Source organism: Canis lupus, chromosome 5 (assembly GCF_048164855.1).
Source record: "Canis lupus baileyi chromosome 5, mCanLup2.hap1, whole genome shotgun sequence".
In the NCBI taxonomy this organism is placed as follows: domain Eukaryota; kingdom Metazoa; phylum Chordata; class Mammalia; order Carnivora; family Canidae; genus Canis; species Canis lupus.
Window position 1 is genome coordinate 2,253,305 of NC_132842.1, and position 18,291 is coordinate 2,271,595.

The following is an 18,291-nucleotide window of genomic DNA, read 5'->3' on the forward strand; positions in this document are numbered from 1 at the left end:
AGAGAAAGGATTCTGCCAACTGAATCAGTACCCTTCATTTCCTCATTCCTTTCTGGAATTAACTTCTGTATACTCTACACCAAGGTTTCGTTTCTTAAAAACAGGGAGACAAACCATGAGAGACTCAGAACTCTGGGGAACGAACAAAGGGTAGCGGAAGGGGTAGTGGAAGGGCAGAGGGATGGGGTGACTGGGTGACGGGCACTGACGAGGGCACTTGATGGGATGAGCACTGGGTATGATACTGTGCAAACTGAACTTCAATAAAAATAAATGGAAAAAAATTTAAAAAGCTATTTTGAAAAATAAATCTGTACACACTAGAGAAAAACAAAAGCAAACTGCTTAATACTGATTATCAGCATATTAAAAATATAAATCAATAGTTATTCTATACATATTCATGAATTTAAAACAGTTTATTGACTACATCTGTCCCTCATACCATTTTTTACTTCTGAAGAATATATTTTTCCAGCTTCATTCAGATATAATTGCTACATAGCATTCTGTTAAGTTTTAAGATATACAACATGATGGTTTGATACACATATATACAGATTCTTCTCAACTTATGATGGAGTTATGTCCAAATAAATCCACCCAAAGTTGAAAATATTATAAGTCAAAAATGTATTTAATATGCCTAACTTACTCAATATTGTTGCTTAGCCTAGGCTGTATAAAATGTGCTCAGAACACTTCCTATGAGCCTACAGTTTGGCGCAATTATCTAACATAAAGCATATTTTATAATAGAGTGTTGAATATCTCATGTAATTTATTGAACACTGTACTAAAAGTGAAAAGCAGAACGGCTATATTTGTATAGAATGATTGTTAAGTGTACTGTCTGTTTACCCTCATGATCACACGGCTGATGGCACCTGCGGCATGCTGTCACTGCCCAGTATGATTATAGAGAATTATACACATATCACTAACCTGGGGAAAAAATTGAATTCAAAATTTGAAATATGGTTTCCACTGAATGTGTATTGCTTTCATACCTTCATAAAGTCAATGGTAAAAATCATAAGAGACTGTATTGCAAAATGATTACCACAATAAAGATAATACCCTCAAAAAAAAAAAAAAAAGTTTTGCTCTGTGACCTTAACTCAAACTATATTGATCTGAACATAAACAAAGTCACACTGAAATGATTCAGGATTGTTCAGAATTCTTAACCAAAATACATCTATTATGGTTGTGATTTCTATTGGAGGAAAGATAAAAGATTTAGAATGTCTCAGGATTTGATTTGCTTCTGATATATCAATATTCTCCATAATAAAAAGGAAAAGCAAGAGAAAAGATAAACTAAAACTACTCAAGATTTAGCAGACATTTGAGGACCACATAATGGATGATACAACATAATTTCCAGTGTCCACTTCTAAGGACCACTGAGAGATATTCTAAAACACAATCAATCATAAACTTTCCAGATAAATATTGGGCTGAATTTAAGCAATAAGATGGAATTAGTTCTGAAGGATGTAACCGCAATTTGAAAACACAATTATTCAACCCAGTAGGGACATGGATATTATCTAATGGAGCTCAAAAAGAACCATTCTACCAAAAGACCACTGGGGGGCACACAACCCATGGCACTAGTCCAACAATAAATTATAAAGGGGAAAAAAATTACATTTTCTGTGTGGTGTATGATTATGTTTAATTTTTACCAATTATTGTTTTTGATAATTAAAATATACCTCCTTATAAAATAAGGACTTTTTTTTAAAAAGGAATTTTTTCATTTCTAATACAGTACTTTTAAAAGACATATTATGCATTATTTGGACAGCCTAAACTTTCATATTCAGTGCATAAACAGCAAACATCAAGAAAGCACACAGCCAGAATCTGTTCCTATCATTTATATTTCCATTCAGTGGCCTCAGAGTATTTTTTAGGAAAAATAAGCTTCATTCCAGTCTTCTGGAACAATATCCCTATGAATTTGTATAAACATTAATTTGCTTTTATTCTAATATTTTGTTTATGCATAAAAGTCAAGAAATCCTTACAGTGAGTAGTTGGGTAACAGGATCCTCTGAAAACAATGTTTTAGTAGATTTCATATTAGTCAGATTTTTCTGATAACACTACAATGTTATATTTGAACACACAATAAGTTATTTGAACCATGAATCAATAAACATGCACACAAACAATAACCCCAAACGGAGTGAGGACACATAAAACGTCAATATCATTTTGTAGCTATAAAACAAAGTTCAAAGAAACCAAGGAACTTATTCAAAAGAATATTAAGAAATAAACACAAGGAATGTGACCTTCAACTCCAAAGAAAATGTAAAGGGATCAGACATTTCTCTACCAACCTGCCTCTTGCTGATTTCTGAAGTCTCTCTTCTGAGGTTCGAAGACCTTGAAAACCTCAGCACTCTAATGGAATCCTTCAGAGAGGTACCAGACAAAGTGTAGTACCTCCTTGTGAGTTTCCTCTTCAATTTGTCTGCCATCTCAATCCATTAGAAAGGCAAAATCCACATGACTTAGATTCCAACTAACTACACAATAAAATGATCCCCCAAACAAACAGCCACAAAAACCCAGATATCTAACCTGTGTTTTGCTCAGTCCTCTAGAAAGGGTAATAAGTTGAATTTAGGTGGGCAGTATAGGACAGAATCCACTCAACATACGTGGCCATCCATGGAAGCACGAACTTTGCATATGGCAGCACTGATTCCTGGCTCACCAGGGAGGTCAGGGGCAGGCTCCACCACACCAAAGGAAAATAACCTTCACCAGCTAAACAGGCCAGGGTTAGTTTGTCAGGAGTAAAACAGGGTGTAGCAACATATCTTGGAGTCAGCAGAGTGTGAGTGAACACACCAGGTTCAAAGGAGTCTTCTTAACTCATTCCAAAACTGACAGGAGGACAGGATCAAATCACAGCTCCTACTTCAAACAGGAGCCCTTTTAGCATGCCTATGTGTCAATCTGCTTGAACATTCTCTTCTTTCAGTGAATAAGAAATGGAGTGATCAAGTCTCAAATATCCACCTTTTTTTTTTTCAAACATACACCTTTTACTCTGAAAAATATAGGACAAAATATTCACAGGAAAAATGAATTAGTTGTCTGCAATACCTCTCCTGTGTCCCAGAAAGGAGAGGAAATGTGTTTCTATGTCCCTTCGAAAGGCAACAAGAGCATCTTTCCTTCCCCTTATCTCAAGTCTAACTGAACGAAGGCTGAGTATGAGGAGAAATGATGAAAATAAAATACACAAGAAAACAGAGAACTAGGTTTCCAGTGAGTACTGAACACTATGAATATCTGCAATTAAATACTCATTACTATTAATACTAGAGCCCCACAAAACTCAATGCTTTTAGGATACCCACAAGCCTAACCCAAGGGCTGAGAACCAGTACTTTCAAGGTCATACTTTTAATTTGGCTATAATCCTAAGAGTTTTCTATTTTTTAATAAGAAACATGTATTTTTAAAATCACATACATACTAATTATTAAAGAAACTACAAAACCAAACACTTGCCTATACCAGAATATCTCACTGATAAATCATGCAAATACAAAAATTTTAAGGCAACTATATTTAACGAAGAGTTACATGTTGCAGTGCTGTTGATATTCCAGTGCAAGAACGTTCAAATTCTGAAACACAGGATACAGAGTCTATATTCCCCTCATTCCAGGTGACTTTCTACTTTTATACTGTGTGCTTTTATTATATTAAACAAGTTCTTCTGAGGTGGCAGTCAAGGGAATGCCTTCCAACATTAAACAGTTGGTTATAAAATTCACAAATTTGTAGTGGCTTTCAGAGTGTGATTTTCTGTACTTATTTTGGAAATTATATTACCACTATCCTGGCCTAAGGAGCAATCTCCCTGCACTGTCTCTTTACAGCCTTTTAAACTACGCTGTTTTCTCAAAATGTAAATTTTATCTTGTTTTCATTCAACTGTGTTGAATAAGGAGAACTTGAGTTCCTTCTCCACATTTTATATTCATCTCCTAATTAAAATTTACTAGTATTTTCCATCACAATCAAGGCAAGTATTAAGTCAAGGGTGTGGAGCAAAGAAGAAGTCAATAAAGATTATGAGGTTAGGGGATCCCTGGGTGGCGCAGCAGGTTTAGCACCTGCTTTTGGCCCAGGGCGCGATCCTGGAGACCCAGGATCGAATCCCACATCGGGCTCCCGGTGCATGGAGCCTGCCTCTCCCTCTGCCTGTGTCTCTGCCTCTCTTTCTCTCTCTCTCTATCATAAATAAATAAAAATGTAAAAAATAAAAAAAATGTTTAAAAAAAAAGATTATGAGGTTAGAATTACTGCAAATTTTTGCCACATGTAAATGCTACCTTAGTACCATTTATTCTATACAGTGGTGATTTCCAAATTCTTATCTCCAACTCTGATCTTTCCCTTGAGCTCCAGACTTCTATGTCCCATCACCTACTTGACATCTCTGCTTGGAAGTCTCAAAGGTGTTGCAAAATCAGTTAAATGTCCCAACAGGAAGGAGACTTGACTGCCCTTGACCCTGTATCCTTATTCCATTCATATATCTTCTACTTAAATGAACGTCCCACAGTAAATGGAACCTCCATATCCCCTACGCCATTTCCTCCAGTTAAAACTCTAGAAGTCACCCTTAATACTTTCATTGCCCTCATTCCTCCCAGCCTGAGATCCTAAAAATCTAACCCCCAACACATCTCAACTCCATTCATATTTCCCCAATTCTACTTGAGGCTCAGCCACCATCATCTCTTCCCCGGATGGCAGCCTCCTCAATGGTCCTTCTCCCCTTTAAAGCCCACCTACAACACATTCATCCCAAAGCAATCTTCTAAAAATAAATGTCTTCCTCTCCCTCTGCCCCTTCACCTGCATTCTCTAAAATAATATTATAATTTAAAAAATAAAAAAAATATCTAAATAGATCACTCAACACTTTGACAGTTCAAAGGCTCTTTGTTGCATTTAGTATCAAGTCTCAAATTGCTTCACATAGTCTCTAACATCCTGCCTTTCTCCCTAACCCCACCTGTTTCCCCCTCCCAGTTGCTTACTGCACCCAAGCAGCACTACTTCCCTCTGGATCTATAAAATACCTCCACCTTTTTCCAACTCAGATTGTTGTCCATGCTGCTTCCTTTGCCTAGAGTCCTCTACCCTCAGCTGCTCTCCTCAACTGAAATCCAGCCTACCTGTCTCCTCCTGAGAGATGTCTTTCCCAAAACAAGTTAAAGTATCAACCCCACCTCACCTATTCTGTATCATACTCCAGACTCAATTCCAGGGTCTACTTTTCCTCATGGCAAGAAGAGCTCTGTGAGATCAGAGACCCCCTCCCCCATATATCTTCAGCACCTCCTGCTGTTTCTCAAATATCTTAAGGACTAAAAAGTATTTGTTGAATACATGTTGGAAAGATAAAATGAATGAATAAGTAACTCTAAGATTTTAACTTTCGCTCAAACAAATGCTATGATGTTAGTTTGATACATGAACAAGGAGCATCAATAAACATGAATTGTGGTACAATTATACATGACACTAAGCTCTTGACATTTTAATAGTCATAGAAGAAGACATAACAATCTAACATAATTAAATATAGTTACAATCCACATATTTTACTAGCCAAACTAACTTCTTTCTCCAACCTCAGCCAACAACTAAAATGTTTGTTATTTGGGGCCAGGGAAAAAGAAGTGAAAGAAATACATAAGCTGAGGAAACATATTTGGCTCACCTACTTTTTTAAAATCAGGACACTACCCTATCTATCTTACAGCATTGATACTAAGGTGTAATGATATCCTGCTACAGTGTGTATTATACTGAGGTTGAATTCTATTTTTAAATTTTATTTATTCAATTTAACTAAAAACAAAAATTGACCCATTTCTCACTGCCTTCCTGGTAACCACCAATCTGTTCTCTGTATCTAGTTGGGGGTAAAGAGTGGTTGTTTTCTTTTTCAGATTCCACATATAAAGAGAGATCATATGCTATTTGTCTTTTTCTAACTTAGCATAATGCATTTGAGGTCCATCTGTGTTGGCACAAATGGCAAGATTTCATGACCCTTAGGGCTGGATAACATTCCACTGTATAAACATACCACAATTTCTTTAACATTCATCCATCAGTGGACACTGAGGTTGTCTTGGCTACTGCAAATAATGCTGCAATAAACATGCCACATACATGTTTTTGAATTGGTGTTTTTGTTTTCTTCAGATAAATACTCAGAAGTAAAATGGTTGGATCATACAGTAGTTCTATTTTTAATTCTATTAGGAACTTCCATATGTTTTCCATAGTCCACAACTTACATTCCTATGGAGAGTACATAGGGGTTCCCTTTTCTCCACACCCTCACCAACCCTGTTACTTATCTTTTTTTATAAATGCCAATCTAACAAGTGTGAAGTGACATCTTATTGTGGTTTTGATTTGTATTTCCCTGATGATTAATAAGACTGAGTATCTTTTCACATACTTATTGTCTTTCTTGGAAAATGTATATTTAGATATTCTGCCCATTTTTTAATCTGTTTTTGTTCTGTCTTGTTGTTCTTGTTGTTGGGGGAGGTTGTTCTCTTGCTATTGAGTTGTAATTCTTCATTTATTTTGGATGTTAGACTCTTATCACATATATGCAGCTTTTTAGCTTGATGTTCCAACAAGTTTTTTGTTGATTTATTCTGGAACTATGTATGAAGATCAAAGGGTACAAGCCCTGCCAAGTTTCCTCATCTTCCAACATACAATCCAGGAGAAAAAAAATATCTGGTACTTTCTACATGATTTCTATCGTTATGAATACTTGTATAAATGAATAAATGATCTCCTTTATCACATATAATTCTTTCTCTGAACTCATTTTAAAAATTGTAATGAAGAAGAAACCAACAGCTCTCAATCTTCCTTTTTGTTTCCCATTGTGTGATAATGGTTTATTACATACAAGAAAAGTTGGATTTTACATATTTCACTCAAAATTTGAAAGGAAAACTTAAGCTAAATATTTTTAAAGATGTAGATTATTATTTTGCAGCTTTTGATGGCATTTTTTCTGGAGTGCTTGTTTTGCAATGTGCTATTTTTCTAGAGAATTATCATTGTTGGCTGGCTAGTATTTTAAAACTGAAAACAAGACAAGATCTGCCTCTCCACCCCCTGCCCCACAGCTGTATTGAGACGTAACTGACATATAACATTTATAAGTTTAATGTACAATATGTTTTGCTATACCTAAATATTGCAAAATTATTAAAATCTTAGCATTAGCTAATATCTGTATCATATCACATAATTATCATTTCTTCTTTGTGGTGAGAATTTAATACAGCATTATTAACTAAAATCACTATGCTGTATAGTAGATCCCCAGAATTTATTCATCATAAATGTGTATCCTTTGACCAACATCACTCTTTTGCTCCTAGCTCCCAGGCCTGGTAACCACAATTCTAGGCTCTGTTTCTATGAGTTCAGCTTTTTTAGATTCTTATATGTAAGTGAGATCACACAGTATTTGTTTTTCTCTAACTTATTTAACATAATACCCTCAAAGAGACCCATCCACGTTATCATAAATGACAAGATGCCCTTTTTATGGATGAATAATATCCCATAACACACACACACAGTGTGAGATCTTTATCCATTCATCTGTTGATGGACACTTAGGTTGCTTCCATACCTTGGCTATTGTGAACAATACTGCAATGAACATGGGAGTGCAAATATCTCCTTGAAATAAAGATTTGATATTCTTCAGATATATACCCAGAAGTAGGGTGCTGGATAATATGGTAGTTCTAGTTTTATTTTTTGAGGGACCCCCGTACAGTTTTCCATAGTGGCAATGCCAGTTCACAGGCCCACCAGAGTGCACAAGTGTTCCCTTTTCTCCATATCTTCACCAACGCTTGTTATCTCTCTCTCTCTAGCCATTCTACCAGGTATGAGGTGATATCTTACTGTGCTTTTAACTGACATTTCCTTGATGATTAGTGAGGTTGAGGACCTCTTCTTCATGTAACTATGGCCATTTATGACTTCTTTGGGAAAATGTTTATTCAGTTCTTCTGCCCATGTTTTTAACTGGATTTTTTGATTTTCTACTATTGAATGGTTGGAGTCCTTCATATTTTTTAGATATTAACCCCTTATCAGATATATGTTTTGCAAACATTTTCTCCAATCCATAGGTTGCCTTTTCATTTTTTGGATGATTTCCCGTGATGAGCAAAAGCTTTTCTATTTGATGTATTCCCACTTGTTTTGTTGCCTTTTGCTTTTGATGTCAAGTCTATTTGTGCTTTTTTTTTTTAATAACACAGTCCTTGTTAGCTCCCAAACAGTAAAAATTGAAACTAGAATCTTCATTTTTTTTCTGTGCAGAAGAATATGCATAATGATAGTACACTGGAAACCCTCAAATTCAAAGGATTCAGAAAATAATGTATTTTTTTCCAACAACTATAACTGAGTACCTATTACGAAGCTCTTTTCAAGTTGATAGAAATGTAAAAGAAGAAAACCCACAAATGAAAGTACTTATAGAAATTTTTCTACTAAAAATTACCCAAGATAACCTTGTTTGTTTTTAAATCATTAAAAACAAGTATTAAAAGAATTTTAGTGTTCATGTTAATTCAATGGTGGTGGTGGTAACGATGTGACCAACAATGATACTGGCAATTACCATCTACTGGGGTGTTATTTTTCTAAAGAGTACTGAAATCTTAACACAAATCCCCAGGTTTTTTGTTTTTTTTTTTTTTTTTAAGGTGGTTTTCTTTTTTTTTTTTTTTTAAATTTTATTTATTTATGATAGTCACACAGAGAGAGAGAGAGGGGCAGAGACACAGGCAGAGGGAGAAGCAGGCTCCACGCACCGGAAGCCCGATGTGGGATTCGATCCCGGGTCTCCAGGATCGCGCCCTGGGCCAAAGGCAGGCGCTAAACCGCTGCGCCACCCAGGGATCCCTCCCCAGGTTTAAACTTAAATTTAACACTACCTTACAAAGTAGGTGTATTATCCTCCATTTAGAGATGGGAAAACTGTGCTTAGAGAGATTAATTTGCTGAAGCTCATAAAATAATCATGGAGCTGGGATTCAAACACAGGCCATGTGGTGTCTTATCCCACTAAACAAGATGCCCATCTGTGATGAAGCAACATAAAAAAACAAGGTGCAGCAAACCAAGGAACCAAGCCATGGTCTACAACTAATATGATAAGTGAAAGAGTGAGAGACCTGTCCCCTCCTCTGTTTCCCTGACTCCGGGTGGTCCTAGATAGGCCAAGTCTAGGAAAGCTGGTGACCTGCCACTACACTATTATGCAGGCTGTTCCCAATTTCAAAACTCCAAATGCTTATGAGGAGCCTTTACAAACAGCGGGCCATGTGTAGGAGGCCAAGACACTTCCCTCACTATTACCTTCCACAAGCACTCTTCACCGTCCCCACATCTGCTACACCTGCACTCCCCAACCCATCCACCCACAAATCGATGAGCTGTGGGAAAACCAGTACCCATGAAATATCTAAATGTTGGGAAATAATCTCTCTGAATTAATTAATTAGATATTTGGTGCTCTATTCAGCATTTAATTTAAATATTTTCTTCTTTCGAGCCTAACTAAAATAAATCCATTTAGGAGGAAATTAATCAAATCATCTAGTTAATAAAGTCTATTTATACAAATCATTACAATTCCAAGTCATCAGACTCTTTAAATCAGTCCTTCCCTATGCCAATTCACATTAAAGTTTTAAAAAAAATTCACATTAAAGTTTAAAAAGATGATTCTATTCTCAGTTATATTTAGAACTGTCTGATGCTTTCTTTATTCTGGAATTAGGATGACATAGAACTATGGAGAAATTTAAAAAATAGAAAATAAAAAAATCCGCAGTTAATCACATATTCCACTCTCAATGCTAACTATGGACAATTTTTGGTGTGTTCCTTCAAACCTTTTCTGATACACACAATTATTTCTATTAAAATTAGACTGGAGGATCCCTGGGTGGTGCAGCGGTTTGGCACCTGCCTTTGGCCCAGGGCACGATCTTGGAGACCCGGGATCGAATCCCACATCGGGCTCCCGGTGCATGGAGCCTGCTTCTCCCTCTGCCTGTGTCTCTGCGCCTCTCTCTCTCTCTGTGACTATCATAAATAAATAAAAATTTAAAAAAAATAAAAATAAAAATAAATAAAAAAATAAAATTAGACTGGATTTCATATGTTGATTTAACCTGATTTTTTTTTTAAGATTTTATTTATTTATTCATGAGAGAGAGAAAGAGAGACAGAGACATAGGCAGAGGGAGAAGCAAGCTCCATGCAGGGAGCCCAATGTGGAACTCAATCCCCATCTCCAGGATCACACCCTGGGTCGAAGGTGGCACTAAACCCCTGAGCCACCTGGGCTGCCTGATTTAACCTGATTATTAACAAATTTATATCTGATTCATGAATTCATCTGCACTTCAATTCCAAACATCTAGCACCTCCAAGGTACCCAAAGTCACTAAAATCAAGTGTGAATCCCTAAGCTCCACCCTGTCCCAAATCTGGCCACCCTGCAGCACTCCCAGCCTTAGTAAATAGCCCCATCAGCAGACCTGCCCAGTAAATCACTCACAGATCTACTTACTCCCTACCATCTGCACCTGGTCCAGCCTCCTTCAGTCTCACAGCTCCAGTGGCAAACTCTGCTAGCTTGGATCCCTGCACCCACTCTGCCTCCTATCCCTTCATCCTCACACCACAGCCAGGGAGACACTTCTCAAATGTAAATCTAATCACCTAATAGTCTGAATTTTCACTTAGCTGTCCTTCGGATTCAGCTAGATCGTATTATTTAGGCAAGTGTTGCTTCACCCTGACTTAGGACACTTTGTACCACCTTTCATGGCATGATTCCTTTTCTTCAGACCATTATTTGTTGGTAATTCTACATTTAATTTCTGTGACTGTTTAATTCTGACTCTCACAATACACCATGAGACCCTAGAAAGGAGGAACTGTGTCTACATTTGTTTGACACTGTATAAAAGCACTGAGCATAACACCTGACATGTAATAGGTGCTTGGTAAATTGGTTCAATTAACTAAAAATAAGACTAAAAGTTTTATTATCCCTCAAAGGAAATTATTTTATTGCTGCCTTTTAAAATTGTATCGTTATTATTATGAAGAAATCCTAGTTTGCAAAAATTCTCTCACGTTTAGTGATAACTAAAGGAATGTATTCATGGGCCAAGTCTTCAACAAGAAATTAGCTAGAGGTAAAAAAAAAAAAGTATGAAAAGGAAATTCTCCTAGGAACTTCTCAGCCCACTCCTACCTCTAAGACAGGGAGGTTCTAAAAATAACTAACCTCTTGCTGGAAGTTAGTGTTTTAGTCTTGACAACAAAGGAATTTAAATCTCAAAACTTCCTCTTATCAGGTACATGCTTGGCAATGTGTTAAGAAGAATAGAGTCTCTAAAGAAATTAAAATTAAACTTGTTTCAATTATGAGCTGTGAGCTCTCATTGTAGTTTAAACAACAAGCCATTTCCTCACGGAGCAGGGCTTTTTAATGTTTTTAAAACTCACTTCAATATCACCAAATAAATTCATTTTAACAATACTTATTATTTTAGTAATGCTTATTTGGGTCTTATCCAGACTCAAAAATATGTTCTTCACTCTCATCTAAAAACTGCAGACTGTGGCTGTCTTCAGCATAAATAAAAGCAGAGTGCTTCTCTGCACGTGATCAATAGCTAGGGCACAGAACACAGAACGCCCCTGTTAAAGCAGATGTGTACTCTGTGTTTTCCACCAAGAAGCAGGATGCTCCTACCATCACCTCACTGAACAGATTTTTTTTTTATGACTTGATGCCAAAAACAAGTAAAATAACAATTCACACATAGGTAACAAAAGTAGAAAATGATGAACTTTTAAAATTAAACCATGTCCCTTACCTGAAAGTTGTGCCATGTATGCATTTCAAAAGCATGATTTATTACAACACATTTTTGCATCTGCTGGGCAGTAATATTATAAACATACAAGGCTTGTACAAAACTACATCAGTTTGTAAGTCAGTAGCTATCAATGCAGAGAATGATGAAAATGTGTTATATGCCCCAGTACTAGCTTTATTCAACACACAGAAATTACTGCTTGCCCATGATTCCAATACATTTTTAAAGCTTCCCCTTTCTCAACATGCTTTATACTGAGTACACTGGCCAGACTGTCCCCCAGAAAATCCTGGGTTCTTCCCAACAAGCAGTTTCCACCACAATCCTCTGTGGTGCCTGGCATCCAACATCCACTCTTCAAGCTCATACAAACTCTCAGAAAGAGTTTAAATTACTAGTCCATTCAACGCTTCCTCCACAAAGAGCAAGGAACAGAAGATACCTCCCAAGGTCATCACCAACACAGCATATACATGATATCATTCTTGATCAAAACAAAATTACACCCAAGTATGACAAAGGAAATGCTTGCTACCACATCGTAAGTCACCTTCGGCACCAAAGGTATGAAAAGGAAGACAGTGGCAGTGGACAGTGGAAAAGACTCTCTTTTTGCTGATCACACGCACAAAAGTGAGCTTCTCCCCAACTTTTATGTTTCTGGTCAGTCTGCCTGAACTCTGTATTAACAGAATTACAATCAGTCAGTCTCAGGTGTCTGGCATGCAGAGGGAAGTGAGTACAAAACATTTTTATTCTGTGATCTATTTGGAAATTCCAAATTTTACTGTAGGACATGGAGGAATGACAGGAATGACCTAGACCCATTTGAAAAGAACTGAGGGAAGGTTCACTAAAATAAAAAATCATAACTAAGACCAACCTAGAAAGAAATTCAGACAAGAAACAGCCTGGCACTTGGGAAAGCTCATACAGACAAACATAGTGCAGCTGTTCTAATAGGTGCTACAGATAACATGGAAACCATTTCAGTTTTTTATCATTTGGAAAACGTCAACTGAGAAAACTGAGAATCAGACACTAAGACTAAATAAAACCCCATGACAGCATGCACACTCTGATTCTCTGTTTCCTTTGACTGGAAAGCAGCAATGTAGAGAACAGACAAACAAAACAAGGCAAATTTATATGCTCAAAATAGATCTAGAATATTCTGTGTCTTAGAAAATCAAACCTACTCCAAGTACCCAAGACAACCCATGCTAATACCATTTTGAATAAACATGAATAAGTCCTGGTCACTGGAATTGTAGAAGTACTAAAAGAAAACTTCCTCCGTACTGTGCATTAAACTCTAATAATTAAAGGATAATGAGCAAACTTAGGTAGTAATTAGGAACCTTAATTTTCTTTTGCTATCCTTTAAATGATTGCCTCTTAATCCTAATATCGCTCTATAAAAAATAACTTCATAATTCCACAAATTCAGTGACTAGGTAGATAGTTAACACCTTTGGGGTCGCCTGAGTGGGTCAGCGGTTGAGCGTCTGCCTTCGTTTGCCTTCAGCGGCTCAGGGCATGATCCTGGAATTCATGATCAAGCCCCACATGGGGGCTCCCTGCAGGGAGCCTGATTCTCCTTCTGCCTGTGTTTCTGCCTTTCTTTCTCTCTGTGTCTCTCATGAATAAATAAAGAAAATATTTTTTTAAATAATAATTTTCACCTTTGAAAGAAATTTCCCCATTACAGAGACTGATGGCAGGACTATGAAACCATAGTTTCAAAGCTTTGACAGCCCCAAATACCACATGGAAGGTTTATAAAATACAGATGCCCAGGCCTAGCTAACAGAGACTCTATTTCCCTAGGCTAGGTTTCTGCATTTTAAACATGATCGGGGGATTTTCATTAAACAGGATACTCTTGAGAGAAATTTTATTATTTAAGAAAACTGTAATGCCTTTTTTAGCCTAAAAGCAAAACAGGTGTCAAAATCCTTACTCGGAGTAGCTGCCAAAAATAGCTGAAAACACTCCAGGGTGATTAAATCAGAGTCAAATTTCAAAGCTGTGGAAAGGAGCCATACAACTGACTACATGCAAACCTTCAGTCTGAATAAAGGCATCTGACAATATCATGAATGTCAGTACTAAGATTCTGGATTATTAATTATATTTTTTTATAGTTACAACTTAAAATGGGTCCTTTAAGAAGCTCATTCAAAAATTTAATCACATATATATTTAAATATTTAAATATTTATAAACATAAATACAAAAAGTAAATAATATCTCTGAGCAAATAAAACAATGATCTTTCAGTATATGGTACTTGTATTCTCTAGCATTTTTTTTTCTATTTGGAAATTGAATTTAATCTGCATGATGTAAAACTCTCTAAATACTTCATTTATTAATATTCAAAACATTATTATTCAGGGGCGTGTCAGTGGCACAGTTAGTTAAGTGTCTGACTCTCGATTTCAGCTCAGATTGTGATCTCAGGGTCCTAGGATCGAGCCCCAAGTGGGGCTCCACACTCAGCAGGGAGTCTGCTTGAGATTTTCTCTCTCCTCCTCTCTCTGCCCTGCCCCACCTCATTCTCTCTTCTCTTCTCTCAAATCTATAAAATGTAAAATAAAAGTTTAAGTATCCTCTGATTTTAACAGCAACTATTTTAGAAGATCATAATCTGTCGCTTCTTCCATTGTTGTGTGTAACCCAATAGTTATGCTGAAAGAAGAGTATTATTTCAGTTGCTGAGTAACAAATTACCCCAAAGACCTAAACAATAACATCAACCATGGGACATACCCTACAATGGCAGGTGCTATTGAATCAAATATCCCTGAATTGACACACTATTTGGTACCTGAAATTTTTCATTCTCCTTAAGAGTTCAAGAACACATAGAGGACAGCTGCCAATTCTGAACCAGGTGCTATGCTGTCAGGAAAGCAGAAGGAGAGAAGATGAGACAACTGTGTTCAGCCAGCAACCAGCTAAGTACAGGAACGGAGGGAAAATGAAGCAAAGGGGCAGTACAGGAGGGGGCGGGGGTGTGGGAGAGACAGAGAGAAGGGGAGGAGGAGGAAGGGGAGAAGGAAGGTGGGCACAGGGAGGAAGGGAGAGATAGGGAGGGAGAGAGAGCACTCCTCATGAAGAACCACAGTAAGTATGAGACAACGTTACCATCTTCCAACTCCATGATACCACCTCACTGGTTTAACCTATCCTGTGCCGTTACACACATGATGATACACCGTGTGTGCAGCTGGCAGCCCTTCGGTAACTTCATCACAACCAGAACACAAACAAGGGTATGGCCAAAGCCTGCTCAAGCCCCATCACCTCGTAATAATTTGGTGACTTCTACATGCAGAGCCAAATATCATGTCACAAAGTCTTAAAATCTTGAGCATCACACGTCCTCTCCTTCCCCTCCCTCATTCCCTCTAAGAGCACAGACGAAAGGGTGGACACAGATGAATGTGCCTGTGGGTGGCCACGTTCGTGATGCCAAAACCATAGACGACACTGAAGGTGGCACTGCAGTAAAAAAAGCCACTAAGAGCAACACCACGGAAAGTACAGCCCTCTGAAAGCAGAGCTCACACCAGAGGACACCTGGAGAGCACCTGCTCCAGAGTGGGCAGGCGGCAAACCGAACAGGCCAGCTGCAGGGATGGGCCAGGGCTTAGATCAGAACTCAGAGATTTTGCATCCCCACACATGGAAACAGACCTCAGTTGTCAAGAAAGATGGCAGGTTTGGTTAAAACAAAAATGTCAGGCAAACCTTTAAAAGAGATTTCCATTCAAAAAATTGCAACTTTAAAATTCTAAAACATAGTAAACTTAATAAAGCGCAGGTGTCAAGAAAAGCATTATACCCCAAAGTTCAGGGTAGTGAAGACTCACAATACTAGTTATAAAACAAACATACCAAAGTGGGTGGCCCAAATGTTCTTTAAAGCAAATTGTCTAATCAGAAAAGGAAGGACTCCCATGTACATGCGCCACCCCCTTCTCCCCCCCCTCCCCGCCAGCCCCCAGTCTTCACTAATGCATCCTGAACAGCTTCCCTGGACTTAAACTCACTCTGTCTTTATCATCTGCTACATCACAGAGGGTGTCATCAAGGTCTAGTATTCCTCCATCTCCATGTTCAAGTCGGTGCACCTGTATCCAGTAGTTTGGATCCTGTAGAGAAGAACAGAATACAGCAAGCTAGCATCATCAAAAGGAAATGCAACAACTTAACCTGTAATAATTTCCTGCCCATAAAAAGGAATTGACAACATTGACAATATTGCTAAAAATCCAGGTAGTTCTGTATCCCTACTGTTGAGTCAATTTTCCTTTTCTTTTATGAGGGACTCATGCACACTCTCTCCCCTTTGGCGTAGCTGCTGATATGCTGCTAGGACAGAAACTATAGAAACCAGCACAAGTCATTGCATAAGAAACAATGGTTTATTAAAGTACTCTGGGTTTCTCATTGTCCAATATGAAATATTAATCCTCTCAGTCCAATCCATACAGATATTCTAATAAGCAAGTAACATATGTTGCATGTCTGAAAAACTCATATCACAGCCTATCTGGGGAAAAAAAACACCAGTGGCGCAAAGTAAGCTCTACAAACAGGTCTAAGTATACGACACAAAGGAAGGTTGACAAAACCATGAGTGAACAAAAGCAAGCTCAGAATAATGTGTGTGCTTTGAGTATTTTTGTAAAGACAAATTTACATACAATTGTACATGTACATATAAAAATGTCCCCAAAAATACACACTGAAATATGCAGTGGTTATATCTGGAGAGTGGGACTGAGGAGAGAAAGAAGACAAAGGACTCCATTTTAAATTTTGTAAATTTCTTCAGAGGGGGGGTGTGTGCACACACACATATGTATACACACACATATACAAACACATATATGTATTCATACATACATATCCACACACACTATAATATAAAACCATGCTTTAAAATTATTTGAAGAGAACATACTCATTTTAAATTTTTATAATCATTCTCATTTGCACACTCAAGTAAAAATATACTAAGCTATATCTTTTACCATTAGCTACTGAATTATCCACAACACAGAATTACTATTAAAAAGTTCAATTCAAGTTAACACTCCACTTTTCTCATCTGAACAGCAACATCTGGTATGGCTCTTTCTTAAGGCAAAGATTGGCAGAGAAGAGGAAAGACAAGTGATTTTATTTATTTATTTTTTTTTTTTAAGACAAGTGATTTTAGACTACAGATGCTTGAGCCCTACCCTACATCTCCCAACTCACACCTTGAGGCCAAAGAATCCAGAGCCATAAGAAGCCCTCTAAGAGAATCTCTAACACCTGAGAATCACCGAAACAGAACACTTAGTAAAAATGCTGAATCACCAATCTTGTCACTTTTTCACCAGCATAGAAAGCAGCTCAAATCCTAATTCTCAAAATTATTAAACATTACCATAAAAACTACTAATGCAAATAGCCTATAGTTACTCCACACCCTCATTTATCTAGACTTCTTTTAAAGGAGAGTCAGCGGGCACCTGAGTGGCTCAGTGGTTGAGCGTCTGCCTTTGGCTCAGGTCATGATCCTGGGATTGATTCCCACATCAGGCTTCCCACTGGGAGCCTGCTTCTCCCTCTGCCTAGGTCTCTGCCTCTCTCTGTGTGTCATCAATCAATCAATCAATCCTTAAAAAAATGAGTCAGTATTCAAATTGCCTGTTCATCCAGAACACAGACTATGGAAAACACACAACATACCACACACACACACTTCTTTCTTCAGTCTGAGTCCACATGATTCTTGGATTACAATGTTGTCTAGGGAGTCCTTAGGAAACCTGCTGCTATGAGTCCAACAGTGCTCCAGAATTTGTCATTTCTACATTTTTGAGCCATCAAAGAACAGAGTCCCCAAATAAACCATTCTCCTACTCTTCATTACCAAATGGCATTAACCCACCAAGAGAAATCAGAAATAATTAATATCCTGGAGGCAAATCCTAATCATCATTCCCTAGCCCCTTAGAACAGAGCCATCCTGCCCTCCACGTCCCCTCAAGAAATCTGTCGGATGGCCTAATCACCTAAAACATCAACTTTCATTTCTAAAACACTTTTAATACACAATAAAGCAGGCTGACCTCTCACTTCCCAATACTCCCCACTCTCTCCATATGAGATCATAACCTACAGCCTTTCTATCATATCTGGAGCTACTCCTTTGAAATAAATTCCCTCCTAACAATTTTCTCAACCCCTTGACTTCTCT

At 37.6% G+C, this 18,291-nt stretch overlaps 1 protein-coding gene across 30 annotated transcripts in view; it reads right to left on the reverse strand.

Moving 5' to 3' along the window:
* PARD3 (par-3 family cell polarity regulator) overlaps window positions 1–18,291 on the reverse strand; it is a 649,441-nt gene that overhangs the window by 520,123 nt on the left and 111,027 nt on the right. For all 30 annotated transcript variants that reach the window (XR_012030741.1, XM_072825188.1, XM_072825191.1 and 27 more), the window contains exon 2: window positions 16,088–16,189. Coding sequence is in view for 28 of the 30 variants with exons in the window: in XM_072825188.1 (XP_072681289.1) it covers window positions 16,088–16,189 (102 nt within the window). In the remaining 2 variants the exon portion in view is untranslated. The remainder of the gene's footprint in view (window positions 1–16,087; window positions 16,190–18,291) is intronic.